The 26,777-nt window shown below is 42.4% G+C and overlaps 1 protein-coding gene across 1 annotated transcript in view; it reads right to left on the minus strand.

Moving 5' to 3' along the window:
• The window catches only part of GALR1 (galanin receptor 1), a 652,342-nt gene extending 649,993 nt beyond the window's left edge, over window positions 1–2,349 (minus strand). The window contains exon 1 of the mRNA XM_073566437.1: window positions 1,434–2,349. Coding sequence (XP_073422538.1) covers window positions 1,434–2,108 — 675 coding nt within the window. The 5' untranslated portion in view covers window positions 2,109–2,349. The remainder of the gene's footprint in view (window positions 1–1,433) is intronic.
• Window positions 2,350–26,777: the final 24,428 nt, after the last annotated feature.

Consider the following 26,777-nt stretch of genomic DNA (forward strand, 5'->3'; position numbering starts at 1 on the left):
AATACCTGGCACTGCCACCGGCACTCAGAGCGGAGCATTCAGCTGCATGTATTTCTATTCAGCTGAATGCTCCGATCCAAGTGCTGGCAGCAGTGCCGGGTATTAACGTGCAAGACTTGTCCGAGTTTCTCGCATGTGTGACCCCAGCCTAATAGGACAACTCCAGGAGATCCTTAAAAACAACCATCTCCATAATTCACGTCTACCTGGTGTAGCTCAGATTTTTTCTCTATTACTAGACATGTTAATATTTAATGTAGTGTCTGTTAACCACTAGTCTGAGTAAATGATAATCTTAGATCAGTGACTATTCACATGGGCAGCACGGTGGCTCAGTGGTTAGCATTGTTTCTTTGCAGTGCTGGGGTCAAGTCCCACTAAGGACAACATCTCCAAAGAGTTTTTGTTCTCCCTGGGTTTGTGTGGGTTTTCTCCAGTTTCCTCCCACACTCCAAAGACATACTGATGGGGAATCTAGATGGTGAGCCACAATGGGGACAGCAATTATTAATGTCTGTCATTTCGCTGCTAAATACGATGGTACTATATAAGCAAAACATAGCAGTAATAATAGATTTCAAGGGATGTATACTACTACTACAGATTAGATGTTGGTTACATACTTGCTGGCCAAAACCAAATTGGGGACACATTTTGACGCACAGATATAGCAGAGCTGAGGACAAGATGTAGTATGCTATAAATGACATGGTGACATTACATTAAGCTTTTTATGGTTTTTAAACAGATATGCAATCATGATGTCCATTAATACAGTTATAAATGGTTTAATGTATGCAGATATGTTATACACCCCTTTTATTGTCAAAGTTCAGTTTATGTTGCATTTTACTTATAAAAGTCTCCTTTTCACATGTGTTCATGATGGCCACCAGTGAAGGTCACACATCTACAGCTTCTCCAACTTTACAAGGATTAAGGGGAGATATAAAGCCATAATTATAATGTATTCTGTTTGTCAATAAGTTTTGGTAAAAATAGAAATAAGTCTTTGGGGACACGTCAAGAGTATTCATTTCATTGCCATTGAATTAATTCATGCTCTTAACTGTGCACATTAATATCCTGAGCCACATACAGAAGCAACAGGTATAATGACGGAGTGTGCAGGCTCTCAGTGTCTGATAGGATTGGGCTCTAATGCTAATTTAATAAGTAATTGCAGTAGCTAGTACTAAGGAAAAGTAATTGATATTAAGGGTCCATAATGTATACAATGAAAGAACAGCTCCATAGACATATGTGTATAGAGTTATTGGTAGTAGAAGGTGGATTAGTGTAGATAGCTTGGACATCTGCCATCTCATTAGCATTGTAGTGTATGAACCTGCATCCAGCTCTTGTAAACAAGACTTTGTTGGACACGTTCAGGAGACATAATATGCACACATACTACTATTTTATGGAATTACCTTGGCATAGCAGAAAGAAATGAGAAGCAGAGGGAGCAGGTACCCAAACACAAAGGTGCAAACCACATAAATCCTCTTGTGCTTCAGATTTGGCCAGAACTCCCAACAGAAGGTCTGGTTGTTGCTCCTGTGGATCAGGCGTTGGTTGTAGGCAACAGGGCAAGCCATGGCAATGGATAGGATCCAGATGAGGATGACTCCAAGCAGGGCATTTCTTGAAATACGGATGGAAGATGACCTTCTGGAGTGCACTATAGCCACATAGCGATCAACTGACATAGCAGACAGGGTGAAGATGCTCACCAGCATGGAGACAGTGAAGAAGTAATGAATGAACTTGCAGATGAATGCTCCAAGCACCCATGTTGGCAGGACATAGACAGTGGACTGGAAAGGGATGCAGAACAGAAGGTAAGCAAGGTCAGCAATGCTCAGGTTCAGGATGAAGATGTTGGTGGTGCTACGAGGCTTGCCAGGCTTGTTTCTTGCCAAGACTGTGATGACCAATGAGTTGCCCAATACCCCTAGGGCAAATATGATGCCAAACACCACCAGAGTAATAACATTGTCTATGCCAATTCCCAAGAGTGGCTTTACAGATGGTAGTTCATCAGATCCATTTGCTTCCAGTGTAAACCCCTCACTCTTGTTCCCCAGCTCTGAAATCTGATCCATGTCTTCAGCCAGTCAGATAGACATGTGTTGATGAGCAGCAGTCACTGGTACTTCAGGATGGACTTTACTGCACAGAACTCTCAGTGTAAAAGCCAACAAGTGGAGAAGAAGGAGAGCAGGTGAGAACTATGTGAGAAAGTGCTGGGAGTAGAGTTGTGGGAGGCAGCAGGACAGGGAGCAGGCTGCTGACAGCACTTCGCTCTGTGCTTCCTCTTGTGTGACTGCTCCTCTCAGCCTGGAGTTTTCACCTCCTCCCTCATGTTCTATCAGCTGACGATGCTGAAGCTGGTTTCTTATTCGTCTAGTCTACTATTCAGGGCTGAAGTTGATTTCTAATTCACCAGTGTCTTAATCACTAGGTACCTAGCATTGGTGCTTTAATGCTTCAGTAATTAAATAGAGATTATAGCACAAATAAATAAAATAATCCCAGTGCACAGATATGAGTGAAGCTGGAAGCAACCTAGAATCAGAACACATAGATGTAAAAATGAGACTGAAGGTGAGCACCTGGAAGAGGTATGTAAAGAGGCTAATAACCTGTAAGCCACTGATTTCACACTGCAGCCAGGCATTAGGATGTTACATAAAATTCTGATGAGTCTCCATTTTTCCCATACAAACTGGTATCATAGTGGGTACACAGTCAACTTACGGTAAATGTTGGTTTTACAGGGTTAAATTACCCAACACCTGTGATCGTACATGGCTAACACACAGGCAGGGATTCTCAACAACAAAATGGTTCCAGTCCAGCCTGTCCCAAGTGGTTCTGGGCATGAATACGGTCAATAAAATATGTTGTGAGCCAAATATTACTTTTTTGTAAAAAGTTGAGGTCTGTGCGCATATTGCGTTTTTGGCTCATTTTTTTTCCACGGTGAATGAGAATCCTAAAGTCTCATATGAGCACACGCTGCTTATTTGTGACTTACAGAATTGGTGCAGAGGTAAATCTACAGCATGACAATTCTTTCAGAGTTTTTGCTGCAGATTTCACTCATACTAATGAATGGGAAAAATATCTACAATAAATACGCATGTAAAAAAAAACAGAACAAAATGCAAATATTTTATGCTGTTGTTTTCCTGCCGAGAGATGCAGAAATGATGAAGAAATCTCTGCAGCAAATACTTAATGCACGCTCGTATCTTAAAGTTATGTTCACACGTTGCGGTTTGGTGGCTTTTTTATGCAAATTAAAAACTTCTTTTTACAGTAACATCAAAATTTATGATTTATGAAATTTCAGAAATCTCCCTCACACACTTGCTTTTTCTTTCCTGTTTGAACTGGAAAACTGTTACTTTTTTTTTTTTATCTGCAGCATTTAAATTCTTTCAGCGTTTTGCAAGACTTTTGCAGCGTTTTTTCACCATAGTGCAAGTGCAAAAACAATGTAAAAAAACAGAGTCATGAGTTTTTGTTAAGTTTCTTCTGTGCAGGTTTTGCATGCAGAAAAAAAAATGCAGCAAAAAAGCAAAATGTTAACGTATCTTAACTGGGATTTTCAAAGGAATAAATGCTTTTGGCACATTTTATTAACACATCTAGCAAACAAATATTCTTTTGTCATCAAAATTATTCCATTCCATGTGACGAAAAATGACTTTTGGGTTAGCCTGGTGTCTATGAATTGTCAGTGTGAGATTAATAGCCCAAGTCTTTGTCCCTTTGAAAACACTTGTTACAAGCTCAATTCTGTAAATTATAGTCATTTGTTTATTTTAATGCTTTTTATTTTCCACAGAACCAATTTGTGACAGTCTCAATTCAATGCCTTTCATGCAAGATATTCCTTCATTCTGTGTGAAGTCTGTGTGAAAATAGTGACGCATAATCATTTAACCTTCTAAGGCTAGTTTCACACTAGCGTATGGCCGAGCTGCAGAGGGCTGCGGACTTCCTCCGTGAAGCTCCACCCACGGCTGCACCTCCTCTGGTCAGCTCCGCCTATGTTAGCTTGCGGCCTGTGTACCCTATCTTTAACATTAGGTACGCAGGCCATGTTGATGTATGCGGATGCCTCCACATGCGTCGTTTTGACAGAGAGGTGAACCGCGTCGAACGCAATGAGTTGCATTTTGTTGTGGTCGCCACACCGTCAAAATGGCGCATGCGGAGGCATCCGCATACATCGGCATGGCCTGCACACCTAATATTAAAGATAGGGTATGCAGGACGCATGCCAACATAGGTGGAGCTGACCGGAGGAGGTGCAGCCATGGGTGGAGCTTCACGGAGGAAGTCCACAGCCCTCCGCAGCTCGGCCATACGCTATTGTGAAACTAGCCGAAAACACCAAAGTTTTAAATAACTATTGAAAACATTAAAAATGCATCAGCTGCTCATTTTCATGCCAGTCTTAAAGCCCAGAACCCCGTTAGACCAGTCTAAACTTGAATGATTGTGATGCAGTGCTTTGCCACCTATATATTGGCAGTGTGAGAAAAATTGCTTCATTGTATTTAACCCTTTGAAAACATTTGATATTCATCCTGATCACTAAATAACAGCCACCTCCTCACTTTAATATCAGCATAAGTGCCTGAAACTGCATTTTGAATTCTGATTAGCTAATTAATTAGTCATTTTAAAAAGTTTAATTACTTATAGCCACTGATCTTACACTGCCAACATGTGGATGCAAATGCCCAGTATCAAAATCATTTGAGCTGTGGTAATGAATATTGATATCAAATTGCCACATTTTAATATTTTTAATTAAGTACCAGTTATTTTCAAAGAGTTAAATTATTTTTTGCCACTGTTCTCACACTGGGAAAAGCAGAGGTGAAACCGCAGCTCTATCACCCCCTGGTGGCAGGAGTATCACTGGTTCCAATCAAAACACTTGACAAAACTTCGGATTGCTTGAATTTCATTTATAAAGTTTTCCAAAGTTATGCTGTAGCACTGCAAATGCTGCAGTACAATAAACATCTTGAATCACTCCGTAAGGTCTCCTTTCACACGTCCATTTTTTATGTCCATGTGTGGTCCATTTCTTAAGGACCGAAAATATGGACATACGCACATACATTGTATTCAGTGGTGGTGCGCATATGTCTGTTTTTTTACACGTCCATTTTAAAAACCCACAGGCATGTCATTTTATTTTGCGCAGCCCAACACACAGGTTCTTCATGCATGTGCTGTGACAGTGACACAGCCGTGACACATACAGCTACAGCGGCGATCAGCTGCTCAGCCGGCGCGATGCAGGAAGCCAGGTTCCCGCTGTAACTTATTCGGCAAGCGCTATAGCTTGCCGAATAAGCGGGGAATTGAAGATATTCGCTCAACTCTTGTAAGCACCTTAAACCCCCAGGTGATTCACAGACATTTATAACATAGAGCAATGAACACAAAAAAATCACATTTTTCCTGCAAAAATGTTGTTATTTTAGCCCAATTTTTTTATTTTCACAAGGGAAACAGATAAAAAGGACCGCAAAATATGTTGTGCAATTTCTCCTGAGTATGACGAAAACCCATATGTGTGGGAAAACTACTGTTTGGGTGCAAGACAGAGATCGGTATTCATTTACTTTTGGCTTCTAAAAATGAAATTGCGTTTTATTGGAAATCCACTCGAGTGCCCTCTTCAGTCGATATTATTGCAAAGCTGACTTTACATAAGTCATATGAGCAAAAATTGGTGTTGCTGAATGGCTGTCTTCCTTCCTTTATAAAGAAATGGTCTCGCTGGCTGGAAATATTTCCATGAGTTCTTATTATTATTATTTATAGTCTGGTTGTGTTTTTTTATTTTTTCTTTCATGTGTCATGAATGCCTCATGATATCGCATTTATGTATGCTCTGTTATAAACTGTTAATAAAATTGTTTGGAAAAGCAAGACAGAGATTGGAAGGGAAGGAGCACCGTTTGATGTTTTGAACTAGTAAATGACTGGAATCGAGAGCGGATGCCATGTCGTGTTTGGAGAGCCACCAATGTGCCTAAACAGTGGAAACTGTTGTGAACTCTCTTAATCCGACTTTTGAGGCAAGGCTCCCTCTGGTAGATACTGCTGGTAGTGGAGCTGGTCAACATGATGTTAACCCAACAGCTGCAGAAGATAAATGGAGGAGTGGGGGTAGTGACTGGGACTACATAAGCGAGCAGACTTCTCTCAGTGGCTGCCGGTGATGCTCCCTTCTTTGCTTATTGAGGATTTCTGTCTCCTGCCTGATCCTGCATTTTTCAGCTAAGTGTCATTTGCTAAACTCTTTGCATCTGATTTTGCCTTGCTGTCAGGGGTCAGCTCCAGGGGCTGCTGGCTCCGGCCCTGTATTTTTGTATCTTGTGTTTGTTTGCTCAGTCCCCTGCTGTATTAGCCTGTTGCTAGCCACCAGTTCACACCTGAGTGCTGATATAGTGGGAGGAGGTTTGTGCAAACCTCAGTATTTTTGTACATCAGTCGCGTTGGAATTGTTAGGGTTTTTGCGTGATAGCAGACAGTGCCTTTTCTGTCCTGTCCTACCTAGTCAGTGTGGGCTCCATCATTTGCTCAGTCTATTTTCTGTCTGTGTTTGTGCTTCATCTTGTCTCACTGACAATATATGTTTGGGGGCTGTCTATTCCTTTGGGGATCTGCTCCGGGGCAGTTTAGATTTCACCTTTCTGTATTTAGGCTTAGTTAGTCCTCCGGCTGTGACGAATCGTCTAGGGCAACGTAGGAACGCTCCACGGCTACTGCTAGTTGTGTGGTTAAGACCAGGGGTCTGCAATCCACTGAGCGACCAACCTCTCTGGTGTTCTGGTGACATAGCCTATTGCGCTCTCCTCCTCGGTGACCCATTCATAACAGGAAACCAACCAAGTGACCACATTTTGTAAATTAGACCCCTCAAGGAAGTTTGATGAGCAACTGAAACCCCCAGATGCTTCACAGAAGTTTATAAAGTAGAGCTAAAATTTTTTGGTTTGACAAGGATAGCAAGAGAAAATATACTGCATTTATGCATTTATGCAGGGGTGGCATTTATGCACATGTAATCTAAGTACATGCATCAAAGTACTTCTGGCAGTTATAACATGGCAGTTAGACAGGGCAAGAGACAGGTAAGATATTTATATACATCTACTCTCTGTACATTTGGAGTACAACAAATATATACCATATGCATTTGTGTAATTTTTATCCTGGCCGCTGCATTCACACACATCCACCGCCCTGGCATTAACTCTCTACACTCCATCCACATTGGCCCCTCGCTTCTTTCCTCTCCTATGTATAGCACTCACGCTCTTTTCACATTGTTAAATTGCACAGATCCAGCCAGTCCCACCATTCAACACCAGAGACGCTCTCACAAATCACTTATCCATCTGCTCACTCTTTCTATCCTCCTTCTCCTAGTTGCAGGAGACATTGCTCCCAACCCTGGTCCCCCATGTTATAGAAAGTCAAACCACCCCACTGCTACACTCAGAAACCCCTCTAATCTTATTAATATTCCCTGCATGCCATCTGTCTCTCTTAATTGTGCACTTTGGAATTCTCGCTCAGTGTGTAACAAACTCTCCTTCATTCATGACTTCTTCCTTTCTAATTCTCTTAACCTTCTGGCTCTTACTGAAACCTGGATCCAGCAGTCAGATACTACCGCTGCTGCTGCTCTTTCATACGGGGGGCTACACTTCTCTCATACCCCAAGATCAGACAATAGAGCTGGTGGAGGCGTTGGTCTGCTCCTATCACCAAAATGTACCTTTCAGGTTATCCCTCAAGTACCCTCACTTGTCTTCCCTTCTTTTGAGGTCCATGCCGTCAGATTCTACACCCCCTTCTCCATGCGAGTGGCGGTGGTGTATCGTCCTCCCGGCCCCTCCCATCAGTTCCTGGATCATTTTGCCACTTGGCTTCCACATTTTCTCTCCTGTGACATCCCTACCCTCATCATGGGAGATTTCAACATCCCCATTGCTCTTCCCCTCTCCCCATCTGCTACTCACTTTTTATCTCTAACCTCCTCATTTGGCCTTTCGCAGCTTAATAATTCTCCAACGCATGAAGACGGAAACTCCCTCGACTTGGTCTTCTCTCGGCTTTGTGCAGTGGATGATTTTGCAAACTCCCCTCTCCCGCTCTCTGACCACAATCTTCTTTCATTCTCTATCAAGAACTGCCAGGCTGCTCAGGTCACCCCCACTGTCCAGACTTATAGAAACATACAGGCCATTAACACCCAGAAACTTCTGAAGAACTTGCAGTCTTCATTGGCCCCTATCTCCTCCCTCTCATGTCCTGATTCTGCATTGAAGCATTACAATGAAACACTTCAAAGTGCCCTGGATGAATTTGCACCCCCTATAAATAGAACATCACAACGCAGACGGCGACAACCCTGGCACACGGTGCAAACACGTTTCCTGCAGCGGTGCTCCAGGTGCGCCGAACGTCTGTGGAGAAAATCCAATCTACACGAAGATTTCATCCATTTTAAGTTTATGCTTAGAACATACAACACTGCCCTTCACCTCTCCAAACAAACCTATTTCAACACCCTCATCATCTCACTGTCCAATAACCCGAAACGTCTCTTTGACACTTTTCATTCTCTACTCAATCCAAGAGTACAGGCCCCAACCACGGAGCTCCGAGCTGACGATCTGGCCAATTACTTCAAAGAAAAAATTGACCAGATCCGACAGGAAATTATCTCCAAATCCCCTCATACCATGCACTGTCCTCCCTCCCCCACTGCATCTAACTCACTCTCTGATTTTGAACCAGTCACAGAAGAAGAAGTAAGCAGGCTCCTTGCATCTTCTCGCCCAACTACTTGCACCAGTGACCCATTTCCGTCACATCTCCTCCAGTCCCTTTCCCCTGCTGTCACCCCTCACCTAACTAAAATATTTAACCTCTCTCTCTCTTCTGGTATTTTTCCCTCCTCATTTAAGCATGCCATCATACATCCACTACTTAAAAAACCATCCCTCGACCAAAACTGTGCCGCTAACTATAGACCTGTCTCTAATCTTCCCTTCATCTCTAAACTCCTGGAACGCCTGGTCCACTCCCGTCTTATCCGCTATCTCTCAGAAAACTCTGTTCTCGACCTCTCCAATCCGGTTTCCGCTCTTTACACTCCACTGAAACTGCCCTCACTAAAGTCTCTAATGATCTGCTAACAGCTAAATCAAATGGTCATTACTCCATGCTAATTCTCTTGGATCTCTCTGCAGCATTCGACACTGTGGATCATCAGCTCCTCCTCACTATGCTCCATTCCATTGGCCTCAAGGACACCGTTCTCTCCTGGTTCTCCTCCTATCTCTCCGACCGCTCCTTTACTGTTTCTTTTGCCGGTTCCTCCTCCTCTCACCTTCCCCTTACTGTTGGGGTTCCTCAAGGATCGGTTCTAGGCCCCCTCCTCTTGTACACTGCCCCTATTGGTCAAACAATCAGTAGATTTGGTTTCCATTACCATCTCTATGCTGATGACACCCAATTATACGCTTCTTCTCCTGACATCACGCCAGCCTTTCTAGAAAACACTGGCGATTGTCTAAACGCTGTGTCTAATATCATGTCCTCACTATATCTGAAACTGAACCTGTCAAAGACTGAACTCCTTGTGTTTCCTCCCGCTACTAATGTACCTACACCCGACATTGCCATTTCCGTCTGTGGTTCCACTATTACTCCCCAGCAACATGCCCGCTGTCTTGGGGTCATACTTGATTCCGAGCTTTCCTTTGCCCCCCACATTCGATCACTGGCTCGCTCTTGTCATCTGCACCTCAAAAACATTTCTAGAATTCGACCTTTTCTTACTTTTGACTCTGCAAAAACTCTTACTGTTTCTCTTATTCATTCTCGTCTCGACTATTGTAACTCTCTTCTAATCGGTCTCCCTCTTACAAAACTCTCCCCTCTCCAATCTGTCTTGAATGCTGCAGCCAGGATCATATTCCTCACCAATCGTTACACCGATGCCTCTACCTTGTGCCAGTCATTACACTGGCTACCCATCCACTCCAGAATTCAGTATAAACTTATTACCCTCACCCACAAAGCCCTCCATGGCTCAGCACCACCCTACATCTCCTCCCTTGTTTCAGTATACCACCCTACCCGCGCCCTCCGCTCTGCTGATGACCTGAGGTTAGTATCCTCAATAGTCAGAACCTCCCACTCCCGTCTCCAAGACTTTACACGTGCCGCGCCAATTCTTTGGAATGCACTTCCCAGGTCAATACGATTAGTCCCCAATCCCCACAATTTTAAGCGTGTCCTGAAAACGCATTTATTCAGACTGGCCTATCGCCTCAACACATTAACCTAACCTATCCCTGTATGGCAGAGCCAAAAGTTTTACCATAACCAGGTTCCCAGCATCATGTTCCCACATGCTTTATGCATCCATTAGCCCTCTGTGTCTGTACTGTTACACACTTAACATTATGGCTGGTCCATACAATCAGGGCAACTGTTACCACCCACCTTTCGTGTCTACCTCTTTCCTCATAGACTGTAAGCTTGCGAGCAGGGCCCTCACTCCTCTTGGTATTTGTTATAATCTACTGTATGTGATTATTGTTATGCTGTAATGTCTATTGTCTGTACAAATCCCCTCTGAAATGTAAAGTGCTGCGGAATATGTCGGCGCTATAAAAATAAAATTTATTATTATTATTATTATTATACTGCAACATTTGTTGTGCAATTTCTCTTGAGTAAACTGACACCCCATATGTGAGGGAAAACTGCTGTATGTGTGCATGGCAAGGCTCGGAAGGGAATGAGTGACATTTTGGAAAGCAGATTGTTGTGGCATGATCTTCATGTCTCATTTAAAGAGCCCCTGATGTACCTAAACAGTGGAGACATGTCCATAAGTGACCCCATTTTTGAAACTATACCTTTCAAGGAATGTACCTAGATATGTGGTGAGCACCTTTAACCCACAGGTGCTTCTCCAAATTTTACAACATTGAACTGTGAAAATGATGAATAATTGATTTTTTTCCCACAAAATGTTGTTTAAGCCCCAATTTTTTTCATTTTCACAGGTTAGCAGGAGAAAATGGACCACAAAAATTTGTTACGCAATTTCTCCTGACTACACTGATACACGATGTGTGGGTAAAAGCTACTGTGCACATCAAGGCTCTCAAAGGAAGGAGTGATGTTTTGAAATGCAGACTTTGATGGAGTGGTCTGTGGCTGTCATGTTTTGGTTGGAGAGCCCCTGATGTTCTGAAATGGTGGAAACCCCCCATGAATGACCCTATATTATTGATCTAGTGTTCTCCTCATATGATAATTTTGTGCAGTGATATACATAAGTTGTGAAGAGTGAAGCGTGCAACAGGTCTTGTGACCTGCGGTTTCACCTGCGGATTTTGCAAAATCCACACAGATGAATCCGCACCACATTCCACAGCGTGTGCACACAGCCTAAGTCGGAAATGAATTTAGTAGTCCATGGATGAGTGGCACAGTTTGAAGCATGGTTTTATAGAGTTTTGTCTTGGCAGGTGTCTCATTGATAAGTGGTGTCCTTTTGTAATCTCGCAGATGCCCCTTTGGGGAATGTACATCTCAGCAAACTTGTTGCTGAAACAATCAATGACCGGCCAAAATCGGTCAAAGTTGGGGTCATCTCGAGGAGGACATTGTGCATTATCATTGTAATGCAAACACTTTTGGGTGGCCTCAAAGTGTTTATGAGTTAATGCCAAGCAGAACAGTGGGGTGTTATATCAAACATCAACACTTCAATATGTCGAAGTTTTGGCTTTTTCACTAAACCGATGTGAAAGAAAAGGCCCCAAAACTTCATAATTTCTTCTGTGTCTACAGGGGTCGAGTTAGAAAATGATGAAACATAGTAACATAGAATAGTAGAGTTGGAAGGGACTTTCACGGTCATTGTACCCAACCCCCTTCTCAATGCAGAACAGGATTCACTAAACCATCTCAGATAGATGTTTGTCCAGCCTCTGTTTGAAGACTTCTATTGAAGGAAAACTCGTCACCTCTTGTGGCAGCCTGTTCCATTCTTTGATCACCCTCACTGTCATAAATTTTTTCTAATATCTAATCTGTATCTTCTACCTTTCAATCATTGTTTCTTGTTTCCATGTGCAAATGAAAATAAAGATGCTCCCTCTACACTGTGACATCCCTTCAAATATTTGTATAGCGCTATTAAGTCTCCTCTTAGCCTTCTTTTTTGAATGCTAAACATTCCCAGATCCTAGTAGGACATACTTTGCAGTCCGCTCAACATCCTGGTAGCTCTTTTCTGAACTTGCGCTAGTTTTCAATCCATTTTTTAAAATGTGGTGCCCAGAACTGGACACAGTATTCCAGATAGGGCCTGACCAAGGAGAAATAGAGGGGGTTAATGACTTCATGTGACCTAGACTCTATGCTTCCCTTAATACATCCTAGAACTGTGTTTGCCTTTTTTGCTGCTGCATTACATTGTTGACTCATGTGCAGTCTGTGATCTATTAGTATACCCAAGTCTTTTTCACTTGTGCTGTTGCTTAGTTCTATTCCTGACATACACGAGAACATGCGCACACACTCAGATATGCACAAACACACCAGTACATGAATACATCATGTGAACCATTTGTACATGGTACATCAATTGTAATGTCAGGATAACCCAATATACTTTTGTATCGCATGAACCTATAACTCCTAGTATGTCCTTAACAATGGAGATACTGGAGCTTGTTACAAGTCATCATCAGAAAGCGGACCATACAGGAAGCATAGTACTGATGAGAATTAATATCACAAAAAACATTTACATCCAGGTACCTTACCTGTGACATCTTCTCTGATTAGAGTTGTTCTTGTTCTTTTCATCTCCATCTTGTCCAGACACTATGATGCCTTTTCACATCCACAGCTTGTCTCTGTAGACTCCCAATTTTCTCTGGTCTTAGGTAGCACATCCCGACATGATGTCCTTAAAAACAGCATAGCGATTATAAGGCTCCTGAATAAAAATATCTGAGATACTCTGAGCCCCTGTATAAACTATTAAATTTCACAATGCTCCCTGCTCAAAATATGACCCACACTCTACCCCTCTTATGGTACATTTCCTCCACACTGTCCTCTCTTTTTTATACTGGGTCTTCTCTTCAGCCTGTTCTCTCACTCTGTGTCCTCCCTATTCTGTTCAGTTTCTATACTGTGCCCCTACATTACATTACCCCTCCTCAGAATAATGCTCCCTCCTTCTGTGTCCTCACACTATCCCCTTATACTGCCACCTCTCTATACCTCCCCCAACACTACCTAGTCTATATTCTGTGTCTCCTCACACTTTTCTCCCCATACTGTCTCCTCATACACCTTTCCCCTCAAAGGTCTTCTCACATATTCCCCCGCTCCTCATACTGTCTCCTCACACATCCCTCCACTCTCCATACTGTCTCCACATACATCCACCTTCCACATTTTATTTCCTCGGCCTCTATCCATTCATCATACTGTTTGACACATTTTACCCATACTATCTCCTCAAATTTCTCCCCATCTCTCTCCAATTATCGATATTGCGCAAGCTTTGGGAGTCGCTCGACACTGAGTAAGCTCTGGATTTTAGAGCAGATTCCCATAATGTTGGCGCACCCCGGAACTTCAATCAGAGTGCGTGGACGTCGACAATATCAAGAGCCAATGACCGAAAGGAAATAAAGCCCCACCCTATGACTGAAAGACAAGGTGCTATATAACAGGACAAAGTGACAATTGGAGATGATTATGGTGCTGTTTTGATTGAAGACATCGTGTTAGTGATGCACATTGCATAAATAACAACACACTGGGGATAGTTAAGTTGCCAAAAATGACGTGACATATTTCCTTTAAAAGAAACGCCAAAGACAGAACATGCGATATCTATACTTTGTATGTAAACCCCCTTCTCATGTAGAGCACCATGGAATTAATGGCGCTATATAAATAATTATTAATAATAATATGTGCAACAAGTCGTTCTTACATTGCAATGCATATTTTCATTCTTTTTAAAGTTTATTAGTATATTATTTTAGGCAAGTTATAGAGTGGATCCACCTGAAAAATATGTTGTGTGCATATACCTTTAGTCTGTCTTACTTGTTGGGTGCGTGACAACTTAAGGTTCTTAGGGAAGCAAGAACATTAAATACAGCCTTTCAGATATTGGAAGACAGTATCTAGCACTAGTGGAGGACTGTAAGTAGCAGTGTTTTATTATAAGCCTGAAATGAAGGCATCTGGGCTGCCATCCAAGTAGTAACTTTGTTTTTTGCCTTTGAAGGTCTGATTCACATTTTAAAAAAGAGGGGTACTGGGTCCTTATGACATCCATTGTCAAGATGAAGATCAAGGATTTACTGGCACGTTATGCGTAACTATTTATCGGTTGAAATACATAAGCAAATCTTTTATCTCACAACTATATTGTGTACTATAAAAGCACCATTAGCTAGGCACATAAGTGTCTTTCATTGTGTGTGAAAAATACCATCTATATAACGTTGCCAAATTGTTCTTATATGGTGCCATAAATATTATGCATTTGTGGACCAAATACAATGAAACGCCTAATAACGATGTCAGACAGCATCTACAGCCATCAAAGTGTTGCTGAACTGATAGAGACATAGACTCCAAACAATATTACCTTGTACCATAAACATGGTGTTTACTGTTTTTAATGATTGCTTTTATTATTATACAAATTTCTTACAGATTCTTAGGACCTATTTTTCATTGCGGTACTGATATTTCCTCCTGTAGTCCTACTTTTAGTTATTGCTTGTGAAATAAGAGGAATCTGAGCTGCAGGTAAATCAGGACGATAAAATGTATCTGTATCATGGCCATGTTAGTCCAGACTCTGTCACAGACTACATTACTATCACATGCAGTGACTCACAGGAGATTGTAGACTTTTTCCTTCTTTTCTACTTCACCTTGCTGAAATTGATGTAACAATGTCCTCTGATGACTACTCCTAATATTCGTTATAACCTTTTGTGTTATCTTGGCATTATAATGATAGGTCATTACATAGCACTGCATGGGTTATTTGCTGCTCTTAAGGATATTCTTTGACTTTTAGGACACTTTAATATTCTACTATGATATTTTATGGTTTGCTCTTAAAGGGCATTGTCTGGGAGATGGAGTGTGAATAAAGTGCCGTCAGTCACAATCTGTTGGCTCGACGGATCAACGGATCCGTCGCAGATTGTGAAAAACGTATGCGACGGATCCATTTTTCCAAGGATCTGACTAGCGGATCCGGCGAAAAAACGGATCCATCGCATTAGTTTTTTCATCCGTTTCGTCCGTGTTTCGACGGATCCGTTTTTTAAACCATGAATTTTTTCTATTTTAACCAAAGTATTGTACCTTGTAGTATTGTACCTTGTTACCCAAAGTATTGTACCTTATCATTAAATAAATGAAACTTTAAAAAAATATATTTTTATTTGTTAAAGAATTATAAATTAAGATAGTTTGGAGTGGAGATAGTAATCGGAGCATGCTCAGTTGAAAAAAAACGGAATCCATCGCCAGATTTCATCGTTTCATGGATTAAGATGGATCCTGCGCCCATAGGCTTCCATTCTAGCAAACGACGAACGGCGCTGGATCAGTCCCTGTCCAATTTTTCAAAGTAGACAAAAAACGTTACTTTGTCCGTTGTCTCAGGCCGGCGGACAAACAATTTTCGACAGATCCGTTGAATGTAATGTGAGGCCATCCGTCGCAATCTGTCGCTAATTAAAGTCTATGAGAAAAAAACGGATCCAGCGCATCAGTCGCCGAATCCGTTTTTTTCAAAATTCAACGGATTGCGACTGACAGCAAAAACCTGGTGTGTGAAAGGGGCCTAAGACGCCTCCTCTATCACCCCAGTTACTGGAACTGAGTGGAGGAAGGAAGATTAACTATTCATTTTCTTCATGCAGTCGCTGTTCCAGTAAGTTGCCTAAATAGGATTTAAACTCTATTTATCAGCAGATTATACCTTTACCTGCAGGTAGATAGTATTTCTGGACCCTCTAAGCATGTTTTGATAGAGCAATACACCAGACTCACGTCCCCACAATGTCAGAGGCAAATCCTTCATTCTGTGATACCAACATATCTGTGAAAGCAAGTGGTTTGAATTTGCTACATTGAGTGTTTTTTAGTATAGGAATAGACCGAACGCCCCACAATGTCACATGAGGGACAGGGTCATCAGACACTGTTCCACAATAGAGTACATTTAGTCAGTCGGATAATATCCATATGATCAGCCAGCAGTTTGCTGTGAATTCAAGAATTCTGTGAAAACAGAAGTCAAAGTGCAGTAAATATATTTACACTGGTAATGCTTAGATGCTCCAAGACTACACATCTAACATAAAGGGCAAGAGACATTCATTCTGCAGAACAGAGGCAGGAATTAGAACATGAAAAATAAGTTCCCAAGATAAGAATTTGGTGCATTTTTTCTACTCTGCATATTTTCATTAACCCCTTAACGACCGCCAATACGCCTTGTAACGGCGGTAATTACGGGTACTTAAACCACAGCGCCGTTAATTCACGGCGCTGTGGAGAAACTAAATAGCGCCCCCCAGTGTCGGATTTTCTCCTGGGTCTCGGCTGCCGGGGGTAGCCGAGACCCCAGAGAACATGAATCGGGTCAGTTTTTACCAACCCTGCTTTAGCGATCACCGTTATTAACCCTATAACGGCGACCGCAAAAAAAGCCGCGATTTTGCATTTAATTTCTCTTTCCTCTGATGTGATCGCACATCACAGGAGAGAAAAATAAGATCCCCGATTCCCCTCCTGTACCTCCCGGTGATCCTCTGTCCCCTCCCGGTTGTCCTGGGTCCCTGCAGCTTCCTCCGGTGGGCGCCACCATCTGGGATCCTGAGAAAATGGTGGGCGCATGCCCAGTGCGCCCGCCGAGAATCTGCAGGCTCCGGCCGGCAGATTCCATTCATTCATTTTGATCACTATGATAAACTATCATAGTGATCAAAATAAAAAAAATAATAGTAAATAGCCCCCCCCATTTATCACCCTCTTAGGCAAACATAATGAAATAAAGAAAATATTTTTTTTTCATTTTTCCATTACGGCTAGGGTTAAGGTTAGGGCTAGGGCTATGGTTAGGGCTAGGGTTAGGGTTAGGGTTAGGGCTAGGGCTAGGGTTAGGGCTAGGGTTAGGGTTAGAATTAGGGTTAGGGTTGGAATTAGGGTTAGGGCTAGGATTAGGGCTAGGATTAGAATTAGGGTTAGGGTGAATTAGGATTAGGGTTAGAATTAGGATTAGGGATTAGGGTTGGGATTAGGGTTAGCGTTGGGATTAGGGTTAGGGGTGTGTTGGCATTAGTGTTGGAGCAAGAATTGAGGGGTTTCCACTGTTTACCATCTTTGGGGGTCTAATTTCTCCTGTTACTCTTGGGAAAATAAAAAAATTGGGGGCTAAAAAAATCACTTATGTAAAGAAAAAAGACTTTATTTTCACGGCTCTGCGTTATAAACTTCTGCGAAGCACTTGGGGGTTTGAAATGCTCACCACACATCGAGATCAGCTCCTTGGGGGGTCTAGTTTCCCAAATGGGGTCACTTGTGGAGGGGTTTCTACTGTTTAGGCACATCAAGGGCTCTGCAAACGCAACATGATACCCACAGAACATTCCATCAAAGTCTGCATTCCAAAATGGAGCTCCTTCCCTTCCGAGCTCTCCCATGCGCCCAAACAGTGGTTCCCCCCCACATATGGGGTATCATGGTACTCAGGACAAATTGCACAACAACTTTTGTGGTCCAATTTCTCCTGTTACCCTTGATTAAAAAAAAATAGCGGGCTAAAATAACATTTTTGAGGGAAAAAAAAGATTTTTAATATTCATGGCTCTGCGTTTATAAACTTCTGTGAAGCACTTATAAATTACATTATAAATTATATATTATAGAGACTTTAAATTACATAATACTCCCTTCTCCAGAGAGGCTTACCTGACAGCTAAACAAACTTTAAATACCCTATTACATGAGCAGGCACACAACCAATTAGCTCATCAACGTGACCATTATTTTCGTTGGGGTAACAAACCAGGCCGTCTCCTGGCATCTTTAACGAAGCCATTTAAAGCAACTACTAGGGTTCCCAATATTGCCTTACCCAATGGCTCTATCACTCGTGACCCAACACAAATTTGTGCGGTTTTTAGAGACTTTTATGCAGATCTTTATGGCCCATTTCTGGACTCTCAGGAGGGTGGATATGCATTCCTACACAAGGCTTGTCCACCAAGGCTTTCTGACTCTCAGCGGAAGATTCTAAACCAACCGATTTCTTCTGAGGAGGTAAGATCACTCATTAAATCTTCAAAACTGCATAAAGCCCCTGTCCCGGATGGGCTCTCGATAGAGTTTTATAAACTTTTACAACCCTTAATTACTCCACACCTCACTTCTCTTTTTAACCATATTTTGGACTTGGGTTCTCTGCCGGATAGATTTAATGAAGCTTGTCTGTCATTACTTCTAAAACCTGGCAAAGAGCCGCTTCTCCCTGCCTCATACCGCCCGATTTCCCTTTTAAATGTTGATTTTAAATTGCTCACCAAAATCATGGCTAAGAGATTACAGTCTATGCTTCCTGATATTCTGACCTCATCTCAAACGGGCTTTGTCCATGGTCAGTCTATTACTTACAATATCAGGATGGCGTTAGAGGCCATCACACATAGTTATCAGACTAGGGCCAAGCAGAATATACTGGTCAGCCTCGATGCTGATAAGGCTTTTGACCATGTGTCCTGGTCTCATCTTATCAGAACTCTGAAGTATAGACTGTTTGGCTTTACCTTTTTTAATTTTATTCGCACAATTTACACTAACTACCAATCTTCGATTTGGCTTAATGGTATCCAGTAAACCCCTTTTTCCATCTTCAGGGGGACAAGGCAGGGCTGTCCTCTGTCGCCTTTGTTGTTTAATATTGCTCTTGATCCCTTACTAAGATATCTGAAGATGATCCCTTCCTTTGGAGGCATAGGGGTCGGTCACCATACACTTAAAACGTTGGCATTGCTGACGATACCTTACTCATGATATCCAATCCTATGGAATCTATTTCCTCTATAATGGACGTCTTTAATGAATTTGGAGCAGTTTTGGGATTTTGTATAAACTTTAATAAATCTCATGCTTTAGCTATTTTTAAAACTGCTCGGATTATGCTAGAACACACCCTCTAAATTTAATATCCATTAAAGCCCAAATGGGAACTTATTATATGAGTCTTATATATAAATCATTAAAGCCTTCTATACATTGGTCAGACTCTTCATCAGGCCCAGAAAAATGGGTTGCTGAATTAACGAACTGTCGGGTAAATGACCTTTTGAAAGCCACTCTGCGTATTAACTCTATATTACCATATGACAGTTACATAACCATGTCTCTTATGATATTTCATAGAGCATACATCTCCCCGGAGGTAAAGTCTAAAATGTCCCCCTCAGGGAACTATCCCTGCCCTAAATGCTTATACTCTCCAGTTGATATTTTCTATTGCCTTTGGGATTGCCCAAAAATAAGGGAGGTATGGGATACACTTCTGCAACATCTCATCAACACTTTTGGCATATCTATCTCTCTCTCCCCGGAATGGGCCATATTTAATATTCTCACACAGGACCAGTTGGTGAGGCTTTCTGTCCAGCAGTGCCGCATCTTACTCATATGGGCGGCAGCCACAGGTAAAAGCATTCTGCATTTGTGGGCACAAGATGTAACACCTTCTTTAAGCCTTATTACTACAAAAGTTACATATCTCTGCGAAATGAATTGGATAGAGGCCTTACTTAATAAAGAAAACGACACCAAACGCTTTTTTTTCAAATGGTCCTCTTTTATTAATACTCAGACATCTTCCACATGCCAGGCGATACATAGTTGTTTCCAGCTCACCAACTGGTATATGAGAGAGCAGTTTTCCGGTAATATCCCTGTTAGACTGGATTGAAATTGTGTTACGAAGTTATGGAGTCTGCCCGGGGGAGTGGGGGGAGGAGGGGGAGGGACGGGGGGGTTATAGTTCAAAAATGTCGTCTAATGTTAATAATATTGCATAAATGTTCTTCTGTTATGTTATTGGACATTATATGTAAACTTTGTATTACAATTAATAAAGACAGCTTAAAAAAATAAAAAGAATATGTCAGCAGGATCAACCCGCCCAAACAGTCTGTATGGCCATGTAGGTCATAGGAAGCTGTGTAAAATGATACCTTGATATCTACAATCTGTTGTCTTATTCCTGAGAAATCCATATTTTTCTTGTATGTAAATGAGCTGTTCTGTTCTGTGGGCCAGACTCAGTGGGCATTACCAGTGTGAGACATATAACTAACATAGATGTTAGGGTTCTAGGTAGAAAACCCGAGAGTGGACCCTCTGGGTCGTGGCTCCAGAGCCCCCAAGGGCGAGCGGACCAGGTGATGACCACCCCCTATACAGGGAGTGTTAGGGGCAGGTCCAAGGGAGATGGAACCATGACAGCCGGAACCAAAGGGACGACCCAGGGTAAAGACAGGAGAGCAGATCAGAGTGTGGGAAGGTATACGAGGGGTAGAGTAGATCCAAAGTAACAGGAGGCAGGCTGAGGAAGCCCGAAGGGTCAGGACGGAACTGGGACCAGAAGCTGAAAGGAAGATGAGCGAAAGGGGGTTAGAAAAGGCTGGGCCTGGGAAATGAGACAAGGAATGAGACAGGGGAAGGAGCGTAATATACAGGAGGCAGGCAACAATAGGGCAGAGGTAAAGGAGAGGGACCGGCACAGGGAAACACAGGAGGAGGAAACAGAGGAACCAAGGAGGACGGTAAGCAGAGACAGGGAGACACGGAAGCAGGCTACAGTCGGGGACCAAGGCAGAGATACAGGAGAGCGCAGCACAGAGGGTGCGCGGGGACCTGATGGCCAAGGGTGACGCTGCACAAGGATAGCGGCGCCACGGGCTAAGACAAACAGGCGTCTTACCTGTCCAGACGCCCAGCTGAAATATCCGGTGGGCGCCGCCATGATGGGGGCGGAGCCACCGATTCACGTGCCCCCAGGATGCACAGAGGCCGAGGAAGGGCGAGCGCGCATGCGCGGACCTCCGACACGCCGAACACCTGCAAAGCCAGACAGGGGACGGCGTGAGAGCGGAGAGGGGGAGCGCCGGCAGGAGGAGGACCCCAGGTGAGCGCTGGAGGGTGCAACAATAGAATAGTAGAAATGAACTTTGTCTCTGTCACGTGTACCTGCCCTGTGTGACACGACCCGCAGGTTTGTAACTGAAAAAACAAGACAAAAGGGGAACACCGGGGAAACAGTTACAACAGATACAATGGTGGGCCCTGCAATAGGCAACGAGGATGTGGAGACCTCCTGCACTCCCCTGAGGCAGTGTCCCTGAACACTCCTAACGTTCTCTATACAGGCTCTTCACCAGTCACCAACCAGGATACCTGAATCCCTCACTAGCCCTGTACCTATCCCTTACTAGGGAACTGGATAGTGTGGACACTGGTCCCACCGCTGCACTAATACACATGAAGGAAAATACACCAAATGGGGGAAAACAACAAAACACATATTTTTCTTTGCTGCAGTCACCAGGCAGCAGAGTTCATCACCGGATTAGCTTTCAGCAGTGGCTTGACACCTAAGAGCCAGCTGCTACCTTCACCATCTTTCTCTGCTGCAGTCACCGGGCAGCAGAGTTCATCACCTGATTAGCTTTCAGCAGTGGCTCGAGACATCAGAGCCAGCCAACTGCTACCTTCACATCTTTCTCTGCTGCAGTCACCGGGCAGCAAAGTTCATCACCGGATTAGCTTTCAGCAGTGGCTCGACACCTCAGAGCCAGCTGCTACCTTCACCACCTTTCTCTGCTGCAAATACCGGGCAGCAGAGTTCAGCACCAGATCAGCTTTCAGCAGTGGCTAAACACCTCAGGGCCTGCTGCTAACTTCACCGTGGTTGGAATCCACCAAGGACCTGCTATCACCCAACACCAGCTGATACACCATGTGACCTTATATAGCAAAGGAGGAGTGGTCACATCAGCAGGGAAAGCAACAGACATGTAATAACGCCAGTGACCACAGGGGGCAAAAACCCATATTAAGGCCCCAAAGGCCTGAAAGGAAAAAAAAGGTTTAAATGAGGAAATCCAGAATCTGACACAGATCCAAGAATTGGACTGTGACAGACTCCTTACAAACAGATTTGCTGCAGCTCTCACAACTCTGCTGTATTGCATCACTATTACAACTATGGCTGCAATGGAAACTAAAGCTGAGAGGACACTTGCAGGTGTGCCAATTATAGTCACACACAGCTCTGCAGTGAGATCCGGAGAGCAGACTGTCAGTCATTAAATGTCTCATACTGGTAAAGCCTCCATTTATTTATACTAAGCTCTGGATACTGATTTTCATGCAGATCTTTGTACGGTCCATAGATCTTAACAACTTATTTACATACTGTATAAGAAAAATGTGGTTTTCTTTGAAATAAGACATTGGATTGCATATATCAAGGTAACATTGTATTTAGCTTCCTATTACTTGCATGCCTATATAGATGATTTAGGAGAATTGATCCTACTGTCAGATTCCTTTTAAAGCATCACACATGCAGAAGGCCAGAGAGTTACCTTTAAACCCCTTTACCTTTCTAAATGAATCCAGTTCATACTAATATCAATATGCACAAATGGAAACACAGGACACCGTGCTTAGCGGCTGCTCTCATCATCTGTTAGACACAATTTTAATTGAAGGCTAAATTTACACATCAAAATTTTTCTTCCAGTTAGAAGTATCTCTCCAATTAATCATTAACAATTTTATTGTCAGAGCTGGCTTTTTAATACACTGACATATTGTCATCTGACTGGAACATTTTTTTACAGGAAGCGTTCCCATCATAGGTAAATAAACTCTGATATTCACCAATCTTTGCCATTACGGTTTATGTGCTGTCATTTTAGTTACGCTGCTTAGCACTTGGAATATTGAGAAGCGAAATCCGTTGAGTAGAAACGATTTTTTTTCACCTTTTTACACATAGTTGAGATTGGTCAATTTCTTTTTGGATCATAATAGATATCAACATTTATTAATCCACCTTAAAATGATTGTCCGAAGCATAATAGTGAATTAAATGTTAATGTTAAAATTTTTGATTTTGAAAAATTAACAAGCTTTCTAATGTACTTTAATTTAAAAATTCCTTATTGTTCCTTCTCTATTCTAACTTCTTATTTGTATATTTTTTCTTACTTCTAATAACATCCTGCACTGGGGATTCTCAGTCTGGACATCATTAGCTGGCTGGTTCTACTGTCACTGCCGTCATCGTCATTACCCATGAATGGGATTTCATCCGGAGCGTCTGGTTCAGGTTCTGTGCTGGTCTCTGCTACACTGAGCATGCACCGGTTGTCAATTCTGAGCCATACACAGTATGTGCTCCTGGCTCGTCGTTATCATACTTTTAATATGCACTGACAGTTCACTACCCTGCTGAAAATGAACTAGAGTTGCCAACTGTTCAGAAATCCCAGTACACTTCATAAAAAGTGGACACTGTACGTCAAAAGAAAAAAAACAAAAAACAAAAAAAAATATATATATATAAAGAGAGAGCGAGAGAGAGAAAAAGAATACAGAAGCACATGTACATGAATCTAGGCCATGTGAAAATACAGAAAAACATTAAAACTATTCTGTTTGGATAACAATCCCCAAAAATAATTTTTTTCAAAAAAATTTTTTTTTTATTTACAGTAAGATGAAAAATGAAGGTTCTTGGTGCACAAATTGGCCAATTCATGTAAGCCTATCAACCATGGCAAGGTGACCTCCCCTGATGGGTCCCTGCTCTATCGTACATAAGCCACTTCTGGGCCACCAGCCTACAATTTTGGACAAACATGTCACAACAATATATATATCGTATGTGATTTTTTTTTTTTTAAAGCTGATGAAACTTTTACAGATTATTTGACTGTAAATACCTTCATTTCAGAGTTTATGGAGAATGCAGCAGATGTCCTCATGTTAGAATTATGGGATACAGACCTCTATCACTTGTAAACATTTTTTATGAATTCCTAATGTGTCCATAAAAACTATTTTGTCTGACTATCATTTTTTGATAAGCCATGCAGAAAAAAATAAAAAATTAAGTTGGCAACCCTTCTATAAAGAGAAGTGAAAAGCTGGCAAGAGAGCACTCTCTTGGTGGTTCATCACTTATCTTTATAGCTGGTAACAGAAAGAAGTTAGTAGACAGGGAACTATAGGGAATTTTTATTGAAGTACATTAGAAAAGTTGTTATTATTTTAATTACGGTAAATAGTTTGAAAGCAATATTATATTTAGTCTTAGGTATTGAACAAAATTTTATAGAGAGTCTCTCCGCTCTAAAATCTATGTCAAAGTGTAACCAGGTCTTTATAGACAATATTTTATTTAGAAGATCCATATGTTCATTTTATAGTTTTGGCAAATACCTTCTTTATGTTCAAATGATGCAATTTGGGAGAAAGGGTGCTCCGCTTCACATAAACCTATCCTGGTGATCCTAACACATAATATACATCATATTAGGTGCTAGGAGCACCAGGATTGGTTTATGTGAACTGAAGCACCCTTTATCACACATTTTTGGTGATTCAGATCAGCTCATTTCTTCTAAACTGTTCAGCATTTATTTTAAATATTGATATTGCTCTTCTTTGTGCATTGTCCCCTGCCTTTGCTTTCTTTGATATGGATTCTGGAGCTGGCAGATTCCCTTTACCCTCTTAAGGACCGAGCCACTTTATAGGTTAGTGACAGGGCCTCATTTTTAAAATCTAACCAGCATCAATTTTTGAGGTAATAACCCTGTAATGGTTGAAAGTATCCTTGTGATTCCAAGGCTGTTTTTAGCATGACATTGTACTTCATTTTCCTAGTAAATTTTCTTGCATATGATTTGCGTTTATTCATGAAATTATAAAAAATTTGCCCAAAAATTTGAAACTGTAGCAATTTTCAAATTTGAATTTTTATGTTCTGTAGTGCAGCGGGGTTGGTGCAGTGAGACAGACAGGCAGTGATCACAGGAAAGTTCAAAACAAATGTCTTTTAATGTCCAAAGAAAACTTACAACTAGAACTCAAAGATATCCTCTGGATTGCAGCTGGGAAAACAACATTATCCTCAACTGAGACCCGTTGCCGTGGACGACTGCATGGCCGTATACGCTCAGGGGTGCCAGGCCTTTTGGCTCCACTTGGCACCGTTTTGCTTCACACAGACTGAGATCTGCAGAGCCTCCTGCTCTGCATGTTTGTAAACCAAAGCTGACGTACCCAACCCTCTGCAGCAGGGTTTTTACAAGGTATCTGTGGCCGTAGGCCACTTGGAAAACCTGGCCCGGAGGAAACGGACCACATCGCTACCAGCCTGTTGTCTACTTCAAAAATAAAAGCCCATGGCAGGTTTTCTTAAATCTGCCTTGGAAAAATAGCTTGCCGAAGACCAAGACTTACTTTTATTTTGCAGTGCACTCCCGTGGCCTCAACACGCTTCTGTGAGCATCCTGGGGGACACATAGCAACCCTCGCATATAACAACGGTCACCGCCTCACATACCCCCCCACTGTTCATACTTGTGTGGTTGAACATTTGTGACCATACAGGGCACCCATGACTGGGCATCCGCATTTCCCAGTGACTTCCTCGCCCGATGTTCCACTGGAAAACTGAACATCCCAAGCATTCTGTTCCTTTGCATTTCTCATCCAGATGAGAGGTGAATGGTCTGTATTAAGCGAATCTGACACCTGAGCAAATAGTAGCAAAGAGACTTCAAGACCTACTTAATCACTAAACACTCCTTCTCCACTGCGCTATAATTTTTCTCTGCCAGGGTCAGTTTCCTGCTCATATAGGTGACTAGATGGTCATCTCTGTTCACCCCTTGCGACAGCACCGCTCCTACGCCAACCTCTGAGGCATCCATTTGTACCATGAAGGTTTTCTTGAAGTTGGGTCTGATGAGCACCGGCTGTCCACACAATGCCAAATTCAGTGACTGGCTTGAGGATTTCACCATACCATCACCGACTTCTTATGTTTTAACAGGTCAGTTAGGGGTGACAACCTTCCAGTAAAATTGGGTATAAACCGGCGGTAGTACCCAATGATGCCGCGGAACGCCCTCACCAGTTTGGTGCTTGGCTTGGGCCAATTTTGAATGGCCTCGATCTTGTTTACTTGGGGTTTGATAACCACATGGCCGATCACGTAACCTAAGTGCCGGGCTTCTGTGAGTCCTATCGTGCATTATTTTGGGTTCACTGTTAACCCTGCGATTCTAAGAGACTCCAGCACTGCTTGTGCGACGAGGCTCTAACACTATGTCTATCAGCCTCTGGAAGGTGGCCGGAGCCCCATGTAACCCAAAAGGCAAGATGACATATTGATAGAGGCTCTCTGGCATTATAAAAGCAGTCTTTTCTTTTGCTGATTCTGTTAACAGGACCTGCCAGTAACCTTTGATGAGATCGAGCAGGGTGAAGTACCGGGCCTCCCACAGTCTCTCAATTAGCTTATACACCCA

The sequence above is a fragment of the Dendrobates tinctorius genome, unplaced genomic scaffold, assembly GCF_039654945.1.
Source record: "Dendrobates tinctorius isolate UK_male_01 unplaced genomic scaffold, ASM3965494v1 ptg000004l, whole genome shotgun sequence".
Taxonomy (NCBI): domain Eukaryota; kingdom Metazoa; phylum Chordata; class Amphibia; order Anura; family Dendrobatidae; genus Dendrobates; species Dendrobates tinctorius.